This window comes from Notolabrus celidotus, chromosome 4, assembly GCF_009762535.1.
Source record: "Notolabrus celidotus isolate fNotCel1 chromosome 4, fNotCel1.pri, whole genome shotgun sequence".
Lineage (NCBI taxonomy): Eukaryota > Metazoa > Chordata > Actinopteri > Labriformes > Labridae > Notolabrus > Notolabrus celidotus.
Genome location: NC_048275.1, coordinates 17,785,257 through 17,801,030, shown reverse-complemented (window position 1 = coordinate 17,801,030; position 15,774 = coordinate 17,785,257). Strand labels below are relative to the sequence as shown.

At 41.2% G+C, this 15,774-nt stretch overlaps 1 protein-coding gene across 1 annotated transcript in view; it reads left to right on the top strand.

Annotated features, from left to right (window-relative positions):
- The window catches only part of grid1a (glutamate receptor, ionotropic, delta 1a), a 355,103-nt gene that overhangs the window by 70,629 nt on the left and 268,700 nt on the right, over positions 1–15,774 (top strand). The window contains exons 5-6 of the mRNA XM_034682583.1: positions 4,228–4,358; positions 5,924–6,079. Coding sequence (XP_034538474.1) covers positions 4,280–4,358; positions 5,924–6,079 — 235 coding nt within the window. The 5' untranslated portion in view covers positions 4,228–4,279. The remainder of the gene's footprint in view (positions 1–4,227; positions 4,359–5,923; positions 6,080–15,774) is intronic.

The window sequence follows — 15,774 nt, the reverse complement described above, 5'->3', positions numbered from 1 at the left end:
CTAATTCTCTTCACCACTTACTAACTTTACATTGTCCCTTACTTAGAAATGCAATCACTTAAGGGTGGTTAATACTGCATACTGCACATCAAAAAGCCTGTGGAGTACAATTAATCTGAACAAAGACACAGTCTTTACAAGTTTGATCTCAAGGTTCACTCTATAACAGCAGTAGCATCAAAAGCATGTTGTTATTTATGCAAAGCAGAATCGGCTCACAATCCATGGCAAGGCAAGTTTATTTATAAAGCACTATTCATACAAAGATAAATTCAAAGTGCTTTACAGAGTTAAACATAAAACAGTAACAACCTACAAAAACACACTGCAAACATAACATTTTATAAGCATTTCAACAGCATTAAAAGTCCTTACACTTGCTTTCAATGCATTCCTCACACCTGCTATAACTTAATATGTACTTGTGCAGGAGAAGTGCTGCAGTTAATAGTCTGATTATGTTGACTTATGGCACATTTGATTGCATGTTGCTACCTCAGTCCAAGTCTTTCCTCAGACCACAGCTAACTAGGCTCAAGGCTAATGACACAATTGAACTCACTTTATTCTGCAGCACATTATCAAATGAGGGCTCCATGTGCAAGAATAAGGACAGACACAATCAACACAGTTAGTAATTACCGATTACTGTATTAGAATGTTTGAATGTAAGACTATTTAATAAATTTCTCCTCTTGCAGTCAAAGGCAAATGTAATGAATATACAAAAGCTTTAATAGCACTACTAATCAGTGAAGACAGATACCAGCTACACAGGGCAAACATGTGATTTACACTGCGATAAACAGCGTTCATTTCTCAGGCAGCAGTGTGCAACGCCCCGAGCCATGCATAAGAAAATAATTGAAGATTAAATGTAGAGATGGGACTCATCAGAGGAAACTGAAGACCCAGAACGAGAAAAATGTTGTTCCATAGGAACAGTTAATCATCCTGAGACTTGTGCCACAGGCTTTTGGCTGGAAGAGCGTATTAGACGAAGGGTGACGGGAAAAAAATAAAGAAGAAAAGGCCATTAGTAAGAGGTCAGTGTGTGACAGTGTTGCTTATCTATTCATGACTTACAGCAAGGTTTTTTTTAATAGCAGCCCATACACATGACAGCTCCTGTCTACCTTCACTTTTTGGCTTTCTCCCAAAACAGGAGGAGAACAACTCTGTCTCCTCTTTTCACCTCATTGCTCACAGTTATAAACATTAATGACTCAGGTTTGTGTGTCAATGAAATTCCACCTTCATCACAGAGAGCAGACATGACACACCAACCAATGTCTCCATGACTGCTGGCAGGACATCTGAGTCTAACTTAGGGTGACATCAATAGATATGCATGAGGTTCACTCACAATACTGCACCTGAAAGAGGAAAACAAACACTGATGCCAGATGTCTTTCTTTCTTTCTTTTTTTTAAATTTTGGGAATAATCACCAGGGGATGTATTTGGCCCTAAATCTGTGCAGGTATGAATCAACTGCATAATAAACCCCCCAAAATGGGCAATTATCATTTGGATGGCCTAGTTTCCATGCAAAGGTATTCCCTGCTTCATATTAAATCTGCTCACAAATGCATAGAGTCCAGCTCCTCATGGCGCAAAACACACACTGCTGTTCATTCAGATATCTCATAAATACCTTTCTATATGCAGAGAATAAACATCAGAGAACATACATTACTATAAATAGGCCTGTCTGATGTATGCTAATGGCTAAGATAGCATAAGACAGCAAGACTTCTCACTTATACTCACATACAGCCTCAATATACAGCCTTGGACCATTATGTCACAGCTCACCTGTGAACCAGAACCAAAATACATACATACAGAGTGTGTTTCAGCAGCTAAAAACACAGATATAATGTTATGATTAGTGTGATATCCAGTTATCATGTAGTAGGATCATAAGAAATGTAGTGCAAAAAAATGTATTCTTTCTTTAATACTCCAATATTTCAGATTCATATAAAACACAGTGTAAATGTTATTGGAAAGCTTTATTGAAGCTGATAGTTGTTGCATGATTCTTGTATTTTCTACCACAGTAGAAGAATAGAGAGGAAAAGAAAGTCAGATCTTCAATCACACGTAGTCAAATAAAGAGAAGAATGAAACCTTTCAAAGAACAGAGAGAATAACCAGCTCTAAAATGAATAATTTATCAAATCTAGATGAAATCTCTGCTACATTGCTTCATAGATCAATAAAAGATTTGATTTATGTATCTCCTGATGGGATGAACTGTTCATGGGATTCATGTCGGTTTGAATGCAAATCTTAAGGTTATGCTTTGTGTTTTGAAGCTTCCAAGTTGATGTTCTATGTTAAGGGAACTGTGGAGGATCTCGATAGCAGTATTTTCTTATATTCAGTGTTAGTTTTTGCTGAGAGCGTTGCTTGTTTGAACTCTGGCATGACGTCTTGATTTATGGGTAAACATTTAGAAATCACTCACACATACTGTATACTAGGATTCCCCTTTGTTAATATCAGACTCGTATAGGTAGTGTGTTGCCTATCTCATTCTTATTTTTCCATTTTGCTTGATCTTTATATAAATTACACATAAATGACAACTCGTGATAGAAAGATAAAACATTTTGCGTAAAAATAGCTGCAGTTCCCATGGGGGCCAGTAGGGGTAGTGTGTGATTTTACAACAACTTTGGAGGCGTGTATCTTTATTCCTCGGCTGCAGTGACAAAACAGATGATCCCCTTGTTATAAAGCACGTGAGACTTTGACTTAAGAAAGCTTTAGAATAAGAAAAAGAAAATAAAAAAGCAAACGTGTTGACATGTAGGAAGCTGTGGGATGTGGAAGCTCTACAGGTGCGTTTTTCCTCGGACTCTCAGGATGCAGTTGAGTGGAGGAGCTGTCCACTCTCGGTGGTGCTGAAAGTTTGTGCTCTGCGCCTCTGACAGACTTAACCAAACAATTAAGAGATATTTCCGTTTTTATTTCAGTCACGAGAAATATCCTTTAATTGTAAGGTTATGACTGACTTGAAACTCCATGTGTTGCCTCTTCGTCTTCTTCTCCTCATATCGACACACGCCTGGAATTGCTCAGACACAGAGGCGTGTAACCGGCACGTACGAAAAAATTACTGACCCTCTGTGGCTGTCTTTACTAAACATAAAATAAACGCCAGAGCCGTAATCCTGAGAGAATTAAAATCTGAGCAAACAACAACGGTGTCAATTAAGCCGGACAACATCAGTCAATCGAACACGCAATCGAACTCGCTTTTTGTGTTCTTTTTCCTCTGTAAAATGATCCTGCGGTCACTCCTTCCCGCTACTCCCCGGTTCAGCCAGGCGTTGTGGCTCCTGTCACGTCTGTCCGTCATCCGTCAGCCCACCGCCAAGGAACACGGTGTGTAAATCCTTTCCTCTGCCACATCAGCTGCGCCCCGTTGCCACTTAACTGTGCTGTAAATGCGCCTCAGCCCCTGCGCTCCCACACATCGCCCAGGTAAAACGGCAACTTCTCCAAAAGTCAAGTGTTCATGCACCGGCGTCCACTTTTCATCTCTCGTGATGATCTGAATGCGTTAGAGCTCGTGTCACGCAGTTTTCTCGTCTTCTTAGTAAAGGTTGGTGGAGGTTTTTTTTTTCTTCTCTTGGTACGTCCAATCATGTGTTTCCATTTTGGCTCTCCGCGCGTCTTTCTCCGGCTAGTCCAAATCATTTCTACCCGGCTTGTCGGGACAGCAGCCGAGTCGTGAAGTCTCTGCAGTCACGTGATCGAGACAGGACTGAGGGGAGAGTGTGCGCTTTTCTCTCGGTGTGTGTGCAGTTTTGTTTTATATTTTCGGAGTGTGTATGTGCGCGTCTCTCCTTGTGTGTAGTTAGAGGGGTGTCCCTCCTCCGCATTTTTTTCGCTGCTTGCCATGCTTTAGACGCCGGAGCGCAGGGAGAGAGGCGAGAGTGAGAGAGGTAACACCGGGCTCTCTCACCGGGCTACCTGTCTCTTTTTCAGTCTTACCTCGGGTCCCCGTCGGTGCTCCCTCGTCTTTTTGTACCCACCATCCTGCGGTTTTCTTCTTCTTCTTGGTTAAAAAAAAGAATTAAAAGAAAACTCAGATATTTTTTTACAGGGTTTCATGCGGGTCTGGCTTAGCAAGGAGAGGAGGAGGACCACGGTTCTGTTTTGTACTTGGTTTTGATCATCTTTTTTTTCTTTGGGTGCTCCATTTGGACAGCTATAGGACAGCAGAGCAGAGCTTGGATGAGCCGCCTCGCTGAAATCCCGAGATGGAGTTGCTGCTGATCTGCCTTTCCCTGTGGATATTGCAATGCAATTCGGCCAGAGCGGACTCCATCATACATATCGGTAAGCGTCCGATAAAACCAACGTACTGTTTGGGGTTATAGACAGGTGTTAACGGCAGCGCGTGCAGGGACGCATACTGCGTTCATCAGAGGGTTTTTTGGTGAGAGGGCGGGATAAATAGTCTATTCAGCTTGCATCTTGCGTTCAAGCAACACTTTGACTCTCTGGCGAGTTGAAAAGTTGACGTTTTTCAAATGCACATGCCTCTGACCTTAACTGCAGGAGCTAATTTGATATTATTTGTCACTGTTTGCCGTTTCCTTCCATGTTTTCTGCTGAGATTTTTTCCTACTTTTCAACGGCACATCACTGCATTCATGTGAGATGTAAACCTCACCACATTCGGCCTGTATTAATTGCAATTTATGCATTCAAAGCACGCATTACACTTAGAAGAAAGGCCCCCTTTGGTGAAGCTTTGACGAAATTAACGACCAATAAGCTAGCCGAGGCTTCCTTTTAAAACCAAGGTACCTCTTGTGCGTACCCGACAAGCCTCAACTTTCACCGGAACGTGACTGCAATGTCAAAAACGTCGACAGAAGGAATGTCAGAGGAGTTTCGTTTTAGAGATGCAAAACGCATAGAGCCTCTTTGTTCTCTAACTTCAAACCAGAGATGAGACCTCTTTCTATATTTTTTTCTTTTCCACAGCTTTAATCTCATAATGAGCTTCAAATGATACTCATCTGCTGTTTATCCGTTAACATCGCATAGCATTTCATTTTACAGTTTGGAGAGATTTCCTCCCTCTCGCATTCCACGCTCAGAATCTCCGTATAATTGGCTTCTTTCCAATTTTTACGCACGCAGCTACTTTAAAAATGACTGGCGTTGTAATCTCAGATAAAAATGTCAATGTCACTGTGAACGAATTCAGTCCCTGCTCCTCCGCTCTTACTGCTGCTGCTGTGCTGCTCTCAGTTTACTGCAACAGTCTGGCAAGCAGCAGGTGCTCAGTCACTGCCTTAATACAGAGGTGGGACTCGTTCCAGATAATATTGGCTGATGCACAGCTCAACGTTAGGGTACCCCAATTTTACTTTTCATTTCCTGAAACCTTTTCCTGTGATGTATGTGCTTCTCAAAAAGCAGCTAATGCCATTTTGACAAACAAGAAGGACAGAGGGAGGAGTGGGGATAAGGGAAGGAGAGGGGGAGGGGGTGGCAGGGAGATGGAGACAGTTCAGCTTCAGTATGCCTCCAACACTGGGCCTGTGATGCTTATTAGCAAGAATGCATTCATTTGGTAGAGGTGACAGCCTGCAAGTTTGGGGACTTCATCAAATAGTGGTGTTCATTGTGATGTGGCTTTGTCGCTGTCCATGGTGCTGAAATCCTGCCTTGGTGCACCAACCATAGCACATGTTGTACAGCTTTTAAGGGACTAATCATACACAAAAAACATGACACAGAACTTGCAAACTATTACTAAATTGTGCATTTCTTTGAAAAGTATTCCAAAATACCTTTTAATAAGTTCCAGTAGTCCAATGCATTCACTACTCAATTTTTTTCTTCCTCTCCCAATAACTTTCATGTTACCCACTTATTTTATTCAACAGGTGCCATATTTGAGGAAAACGCTGTGCGAGATGACGAGATTTTCCAACTCGCCATCTCTGACCTGAGTCTGAGCGACGACATTCTGCAGAGCGAGAAAATCACCCACTCTGTGAAACTTATAGAGCCTAATAACCCCTTCCAGGCTGTGCAGGAAGGTAAGCCTGATTCCCTTCTCCATTTCTTTTTGGCAATGAATTGCTTCTGTTTTTTGATTTGATTACTCTGATTACTCTGAGGCTTCAGGGCATGCCAGGAAGGTGATATCCTTGACTTCCCTGATCTGACACGTTTTCTACTTTGGACCATGAATTGTGGTCGATCCGTTGGTTCGGTCTCTCTGGAAGCAGCCATTGATGACTATGCATGTGAAAGAGCTCTGTGTGTGTGTGTGTGTGTGTGTGTGTGTGTGTGTGTGTGTGTGTGTGTGTGTGTGTGTGTGTGTGCCCAAACTGCTGTGGCAGTACACCTAAGCAAGGTGTCTTCTGTGGATGAAAAGCTAGGTGGAAGCATTGAGTTAGAGCCCAGTAGATGAGGATAACATGTTTATGTGAAATAAAACAAAAATCATTTGAAGATTATCAAATGTTATTCCAGCACCAATAATCCACTTATGCAATCGCAAGAGAGAGAGAAAAATATTCTGCATTTTGAGTTTCTTTGACAGCTAATCACCCCTTTCCTTGAAATGTTTCACTTCCTCGTTATGGAGTCCCAGTTAGAGCGCAGAATGTAAACACCTTCACAAAAACAGACAGGAAATTAGCAATGAAATAATTTCAGTCAAGGTTGTCCCTCTCACTCAAAGGTGCTCCAACAGACACTAGACTGTAAGAGTGATTAAAAATTCTTCCTGTAAAATGAATCCAGACTTTAATAGGTTCCTTGGGACCTTTAAAAGGCTGTTTATGTCCCCTGCACTTTTTTTGTTTCCAGCCTGTACTTTTGTCCCCAGCAGCATAGAGGCCTTGATGACTCATTGCTATTCATAGTGCCCCTGACAGGCACAGAGAGATGATCATATGTCCTGCCTTTTGCTAAAATAATTATCCCATGTCATTAAGCTGATGTCCTAGAGTTAGGTGGGGTGGGGTAGGGGGGGTGCTCACAGATATTATTTCCCTTGTAACTTAGATCCTGATGTAGCTCACATGTACAAGACAGCCGTTCTGCTTCTTTAAATAAACCAGAAATATACAGAGAAGATAGTCCAGACTGCTGATGCTGCTGCTGTGGAGATGAGATAAAAAATGTATTACACACATGTGTGACTTGGCTAATTTATCAGCCACTGTTGCTTGAGATGCAAAAGTGGAGTAATTAAACAGACTTGGCAGCAAATTGTTTGCCAATTTTGCAGTTCAGTTCAGACATATAGTCAAAGATGGAGTGTTTGGATCACTTAAAACTGCTGTTTTAAACTTGTCTTTATTTAAGTTGTTTTCTGTGAATTCTTTCTCTCTTTGAGTCTCATTGATGATATAACACAACACCATGCCTTTACAAAAGCTTAAAGACATCCAGAATTTGTTGATAGTGTTGTAAGAATGATCAAATTGAAGCTGTGAACAGAATTTGTTGCTGCAGAGCTTGTCGCTGCACATTTAAAATTACTCTGCGCTTATTTCCTGCTGATGGACCTGCCTTCTGTTTGCTTTGATTGTGCATAATTCAACATGCTTAATTACTGTTTACGGTTACTCTCCTGATAATGACATATTTGCAGAGGGAGGGGATCAAAAGGGGGAATCAGTTTCTGGAGAGTGATTGAGAATGTTAGGGAGATAATGTGCAGCTGATGACGTTGGAAGAGATCAATGGGTGTCCCCTGGATTCTCACGCTGCACACAAGGCAAGGGCAGAGGGGTGTTGAGTGACAACCACGAGAAGTTGACCTTTTGTGCTGCTCTATTGTTCACTGCCGTCCCGCTGTGAGTGGCAGTCAGGACCTTGCCATCGCATGGCAAAGAGGTGAGGGAGGGGTGAGGGAAGTGAGAGGAATGAAGAGGAGATGATAGAGTAGGAGGAGAGGGAAGGCAGGGAGATTAGAGGTGAGAGCAATGAGAATGAGGATAATCTGTTAAAAAAATGGGGAAAATAAGAGAGAATTATTATCGAGACGTGAATAAACATGAGCAGACAAAAGGAGGAGCTGCAGGGGAGAGTGAAGATAGGAGGAAGGTGATAAGGGAAATTTGCCAGCCTAGTGAAAGGCGTAGTTGCAGAGTCATGTTTATCCTTATTTGGCTCGCTCTGTCCTTGCACGGGTGGAGCACATTTAATAATGAGGATGTCACATCGACAGCATGCACACAGAAACACTCAACTATATGGGCCTCCCACAATCATATCGCTTAAAGACGACAGCTCAAGGCTGGCTGGATATATATACTGCTTGACCACACAACTGGCAGATGTCGTCCTATTTATAGGCTGCAGCAACCAGAGAGAATGAAGAGAGGGATTTCAACACCTGGAGAGGGAACTCAGTGGAATATCTATCTGGTGAAGTGATGCCTGTCATGACATTGTTGGATACTATGAGCTTGTGATGTTGTCAAAAAAACAAACAACATGTCTGTACAACATCCCACATGTATTGTACTCCCCTTTCAATTCTTGAACTATATCAAGTTAAGAGGATAGCAATATAGACATTTTTTTATTTTCTTGGGAAAGTTGGGATACCTTCCATAAGGTGGCTTTGCACAATTTAACTGCACGTTCTGACATTAAGATGAATTATTCAGCATCAGACAGTCATCTCCTGGGACTGCATGTCTGGGTCACATAAGGATATAAGAACAAGCAAAGTCACTTATAATCTTAGAAAGTTGACTCCCATTGTCACATTTCTTTATCTTCATCAGCTCCGAGTGAGTATAACTGATGTTTGACTGAATCAGGCTGTGGCAGCTCTGAAGAACAGCAGATGTGCCATCGCTAGTTTCTCACCACTGCAGAGGTTCTCTTCTTCTTTTGTTTAAAAATAGAAATTGTCCTGTATAAGCCAGATAAGTACATACAAAAGCAAGCTTAAGCAAGCTTTTATATATACAAATATTATTTTTTATAATATATATAAATACGAGACATTTTTAGATTTTAAAATATTCATATTCACGTGTCAGAAAGAGACAGCAAAGCTGCCACCATGTTGTGTGATTATGTAAATCTATACCTATGCATTTTTTAAGAAAATTTAAGCCTTTGAGAGAGATTTTTTTTGTTATTGCTGCTGTAGCTGCTTAGGGGGTGTCAGCACAAGGATCATTGTGGGATAGTGTTGAACGCTGTGTTTGGGTAACATTACACATTTCAGGCTAAATACCTCATTAAAAACAAACAGGCTAAAAAAGTTTAGTTTCCCATTTCAGCAACTATACCAGAGAACCACAAGCTGCATGGTTAGAATACAGCAAGTTTCGGCAAGGGTCAGCAGCCTTGCAGGTATTGCTGTGCTCTAAGCTAAATGCTATTATTATCATGCTTAAATAGATAACACTAATATTTACACGCTAACTGAGACAATGCTATCATTGGAAGGTGTCTTGATGTTTTGCGAAAACAATAAACACAGAAGGAGGAAAGTAAAAAAAAGTAGAATGCCATTTAACACCAACACTACTTCAGTCAAGGAACTGAAATAGTATCAATAAAACTATATGTATGAAATGTGCAATGAGTGAGCTGTACAATTATCATGCAGAAATCTGCAAGATGATGGTGAGTATTTTTATGAGACATTGTGCATTTTAATGGAAAGTATTTGATTCCAGTGTGCATTAAGGTAATGGAATAAGTCTGACTGACAATCTTACAGTGACATTAGTGGAATGTTGAGTGACTATGGGGCAGGGTGAGTGTCGGCGTGTGTCATCATTAATGAGGCAGTTTGTTTATTCATCATGCTAGTGTGATGCTGTTTGGCCATATTATGAACAGGCAGTTTTACATCTGTTGAGAGTTTTATTTGAATGTGCCAGGCTAGGGTTTCAGTTAACACATCTATATCCTTGTAGTTTTAATTATGTGTTTACTTTATTGTGTCTAACGTTTATTAGACATCTTCCCTCAGGTATGTATATGTTTCTGGTTATTTTCTCTTAGAGAGCAAAGTTTGCCTTTAGTTCATATTTTTGAAATAGGCATATCATTGACTTTGTCCCTCTTTCATATGAAAAGGTGCTGAGAGCATTTATGTGAGAGAAATACTGTGCATGTGTGGGTTCTGCACAACCTTTGTTGCAGTTGGTTGGAGAATAAATGCCTGTACAACAATCTGTAGAAGCTTAAACAGCTTGGAATGTCATACATTTTGCAAGTATTTGGTCATAAAACAAAGTGCTTTATTAATTTTTAATCATCTAAACCAAACAAGTTGGATTAAACCAGATGAATGTCAGTGGATCACCAGTGTCATCAGAATTTTCACTCTAGGAACTCTGAATTTTTTATGCTAAACCCTCCTGTAGGCTAGATTCAGACATTTGAGTGTGGAAGTGGTTCACTGGCCAACATTTGCTGGTGCTGCTAAAAATAGGGCAAAATAATCCAGGAGAAACAAGAGTAAAAAAAAGAAAAAAAAAAGCTGAAGTAGAAACCTAGTCTAAGAAATATCCTAGATTGGGTTTATTGTTTCTGCTGGACAGCACTTATTCTAGTGTGGCCTCCCTTTTGGAACACTTACAGACGCCTTATTTTAGCTAGGTGGTCGTGTAGTTTAGTCAGCCCCTGCTGGTTCTAAATACATTTTAAAACACATTCCAGCATGCAGTCCAAAAAACAAAGCCACCTGGAAACAGCAAGTGGAAGTAGTTTTCTGCTCCTCTAATGTGCAGTAATTTGGTGAGTGTTCCTCACTGAGGCCTCTACAGACAGCACACCACCACTGACCCTCAATTTTCATCCTACCCCTGCCAAGGTAATGTCAAGGAGGATTTAATTCTCTGCTCCTTCTGTCCCTGTAAGCCAATAGACTTTGAAGAACTTGCAGAGGGAGATTTTTTTCTTTTTTCTCATTCTCTCCTGACAACATTTGAAATAATGGTTTCTTTGAAGGTGTGTCCATGGGTAATGTAATATCCTCCATCTGATTCTCTGCTTGTGACAACTCATTACTCGCCGTATGTGATGGAATACTGCCCTTTCACTATTATTGTCCCAGTGCATTCAATAATGCTGCATAAATCTAGGTAATGGATTTGTTTGTTTTTTTAATGTCTTTTACCCGCCTGACATGCAGGGGGGATGATCAGGCCATTTTAGCGGCCCCCGTTAATTACCCAGCGGTTATTTTAATCAGTCATAAGCTCCTCAATGGGCTGTGTAAAGGCCTGCTGGTACCTTAATCAGCTAAGTGATGTTGCAGCAGAGGTTTACCTTTCACCATTTAATCCCTTCACAATGTGAAGCCCATTACTCTGCATTCATGCAGGGTTAACCTTTAGTGGGATGCTTGTGTTTGCGCTCTAGCGGGCCAGTTCATGGTTAAAAAGAAGGTACGTTTACCCTGGAGAGCTGTTATATATACTAGCTAGCTAGAAAAGTTAAAAAGGGCTCAGAGCATACGTTTTTCCTGTTAAATGTCCAGTTGCTGTTCTTATATTATATCTTCTGCCACAGTGGTAGCCAAAAGCTCAACAAGCCAAGCCAACAGACGGCTGCAGGGTGTATTCTGCCACCATCAGTAGGTTTCAATCGATCATTCTGTTGCTGTAGCAACTACTACTACTGCCACAGTAAGGTGGCTTCGCAGTTTTGCTTGGCTGGCCCTGTGAAGTGAAAATACAATAATCTAAATCATGATCTGTCCTTACTCTAGCCAACTTGTTCTGGTGCTTTAAGCAAACCAAACTGTGACTGTGAAATGGTTTGGTTAACTTCAATGCGACCAAAGAAACCTGGAAAGGATTGAAGAAAGACCTTGGTTTTGTGCTTAAATAGGAAGCCCAATCTTTGAGGATTTTTTTGTTGGAAAAATTAAATTGATTCAAGACTGATTTTTTATTTATCATTATTACCTGTTTGTGTTAAATTCTTGATTCTGATTTATCAACACTTTATAACGAAGATGATTAATTCTCAATAGCAAAAGCAGGCACAACCTGATGAAACACATCCTATCAAATCAATCCATGTTAAGGTGTTCCGGCACATTTCACCTCTGCCTGTTGACTCTTTGGAAAATACTTAAGTTTTTCATCTCAGGCTGATCCTAAGAGTCATTAAATAATGACAGTTACCAGGCACTGATGGGTGAGAAGCTTTCTGCTTACCCAATCAGGACGCTAATTTGCATAATCATCACTATACATTATCCCTTCCATATGTGGCTTTAGAGTAATTAGTACCATATTTTAATCGTCAGGCTGAGAATTTATCACCAGCAGGCAAGAAACATGATATACACCGCAGGGAAGTCGAGCTGCAGTTTCAGCTTTGTCAGAAGTGAAATTACAAGTGGTAAGAATCTGAATGTATCAATGTAAAGACAATTACCTGGAACATTTTTTGATCAAGAATCCCTTTTTAACCGATAATCAACAGGCCTTGATAAAAGTTGAAGAAGTGTCCTCCATCCAGAGCTATAAAAGCATCAAACTATTCCCTTTAGTCATTGCTTTTGCATTGAATTGCAACAGACACACTTAAAATGGATAACTGTCCTTCCTTCTGATGACCTCAGATTTTGTGTGTTGAATTTATAAAAACCTGCTGAGTTTGATCTTTTGAATAACTAAGTGAAGGGTGTTCAAGTTTCATCAGGGTTCATGGAGACATGGTTTTGAATTCAAAGTGCAGTAATTCAATGAAGAATACACTCCTGATGAACAGTGTATTTTGGTTAGAATGAGTTCATAATTCGCACTTAGTGCAATATGTCTGTATGTCAAGTGCAACTTAACTATACTGAGTCTTTGTGTGTCTGCCTTCTAAAGACTTGTTTAATCTGGAATCTGGAAGATATTTCTAAGGTGTAATTCTACTTTTCAGCTTTTTATGTTGTCACATTACACCTGTTATATAACTGACAGTGCAGTTCTGTGGATTATACAAACCTACACTTGTACCTGCGTATATGTGCCTCTCACCATACAGTGTGGATGTCACAGTCGAGGGCCTTTGGGACCTGTAGCCACTGTGGGCTGACAGACAGGCTGAAAAATATGTGTTCCTCCAGCTTTTCCACAGAGTAGCCAGAGTCAGCAATGTCTGCCAATGAAGGAGCGGAGTGAGGGAGCAGAATATAGAGAGGAGGAGAGATGGGGAGAGGTCAGTGCTGTTAAATGTCGGATCTGCTTAGCAGGCTAGAGAGTTTTGTCCTGTGTGCTACACTGGAAGAGCCAATCCGTGTTTCTCCTCCCACTGCTGTGAAGAACCTCTGTCACATAATCTCCACATCTGTAATAGACGTCTCGTTTGGCAGTTCTCAGACTTCCTTTTAAAGGAGCACTGAGACATTTTTAAGTATCCAATTATGAAATAAAAAAGGAAAATCGAGGACTTTGAAAGTGATTTTGGCTTTTGAGCCAAAAGACTTGGTCTACTGATTAACTTCAAGAAAAAAAACGTCAATTCACTTAAATGCCACGTCTGATCTGTATTCAAAGGCATCGTTGTCTGCTTGATAAATGTCACCATGAGCTGGGATTATAGTCATCTTTTAATTTGAGTAAACAGGGCCTGTGTCATTATAGCACAGTAACAAGTTTTTGCAGAATCCCACAAATAAAGAAAATACATAATGAGGAGGGGTAGAAATGTGATGCACTTCCCGCGGTAATCTTTCAACTGATTTTCCTCTTTTTTTACAAAATGGGGAGAGGAAATGTTTGGTCTGCTATGTAAACAGAATGACTGTATTGCGCTAATTAGAGAAAGTGGCAGTCACATCGGGGTCTTTGTGCCTTTATGCATTCATCACACTCTCTGTGCTGCCGCACTGGCAGACAGCTGAGAGCTGATTTCAAAGTATTCCCATTGCCTTTTTCACTGTGGCATGTTTGATTGAGGGTGTTGTAGGGGGTCATTGTGTATAAGGCTGACTAATGGCTTCTGGGTGGTATGATGGCTGTCTGTCTCTGAAGGACAAATGCAAGAAAAACACATCAGAAAAAGTGCATTCATAGAAATCCTGATTGATGTTGGACTTTTTGTTCCTTTTTATGATGACAACTTGCACACAGGGGCCCTAAATTTGGCTTCAGAGGGTATATTTTGCACCATTTAACACTGTCAAACAGCGACATCAAAGTATCAGGTGGCTATATTTATTCTGCCCTGTTCCTGTAATTGTTGTTTGAAAGAAATTTAGCACCTGCTAGCACCTGCATTAACTTTTTTTTTTGACATGACAGCAGCATCCGACATATGACGAATGGCTGCATGACTCGAACAAAAAGTACGTTTATCAAAACACCTGAACACATGGGTGTTGCACATAACTCATGTACCATAACCCTGTTATACATACACATAAACACACACAACATATGTTTCCCTATCACAGGTCTCTCAGCCCCCATGTCTTATTCATGTTCCCGTCCTCTCTGGTGTGACAGATTTATAACGAGCTGTTGAGAACACTGTGACAGATGTTAGTGCTTTAAAAAGACCCAAAACAGCCCCCAACCACCGCTAGGGGATTGGCCATCAATACTACTCTACCTGTTAGCATGAGGGAGACTGAGTGAGGGTGAGATATTGCTAGAGAGAGAGAGAGAGAGAGGGAGAGAGAGAAGGCCTGGAGGAGACGTTCTGTCCATTCAGATTGATGCTGATGAGGCCCCCAGCCTGCGTTCTTTGTGATACATTCTCACCTTACTAGCAGCATTTCTCTTTGTACACAGTTATGCTTCGGCTTTACTGAGCTGCAGAGATGACAGAGATGAGAAGGGTAGTGAAGGAAGAGTGGGAGTATGAATGGTAAGGGAGGATTTGTTTGTGTACTAGGTTATGAAAATGTGTGTGGTTTTACACTGATGTATTTGTGCTAGTTTTTTTTTGTAGGCACAGGTTTGTGTTTGCAGTCATCTCTGGAAAGTACTGCTGCTGTTTGGTGAGAGCTGGCATTGGTGGGGCTCAGTGGTTCAGGAATGGGGGACTGCATTGATGCTGACTAGCTTAAAGAGAAGTGTGTATAATTTACTACCCACCACCTGAACCATTGGCGGGGAAGACGACTCCAGGAAGGAAGACAAGGAGCCCCGAGTAAATCTTATTAGAGGCTAAACAGGAGTCAGCCAAGGAAACGCTGTGCTGCTATCTTCGACTTCTCACCCTTTTCAGACGGTGGGAGGAGAAAGATGCAGGGGGGGAGTGGACTAAGGCAGGGAATAGAAGAGCAAAGAGGTGAAGTAGAGTGCATGACCAAAGGGGAGAGAAAAGAGGTTGATGGAGATGGCAGAGGGAAAGACAAAGCAGGGATGTCAAATTTCAGGCCGTATTACAGACAAGAGAGGCAAAGTCGTTTTGAAACTATGAGCCTCATCTCTCTACGCTCATTGATGAAGAGAGGCCAAACTGTATTTTGGAGCCTTGGTTTGCATTACTGCCCACAGACACAGAAACCAAGTGGGACCATCTGTCACAAGAACCCCCCCTCAGTCTCCCTCTGAATCCCTGTCTTTTCGTCTCTCTCTCTCTCACTGCCATGGGTTCTCTACCATGGCCAGGCAACATGGATTTTATCCAAAGATGAGGCTAAGCTAGTGTGTAAGCTCTCTCTGAGTGAAATCAAAACCCAGCTTAAACCTTATGAGTGAAAGCCGAAATAAAAAGTATGGAGTGCGAGAAATGCAGACATCACTTTAAGCTGTATTGAATATGCATCCTAATGCAAATATACTTC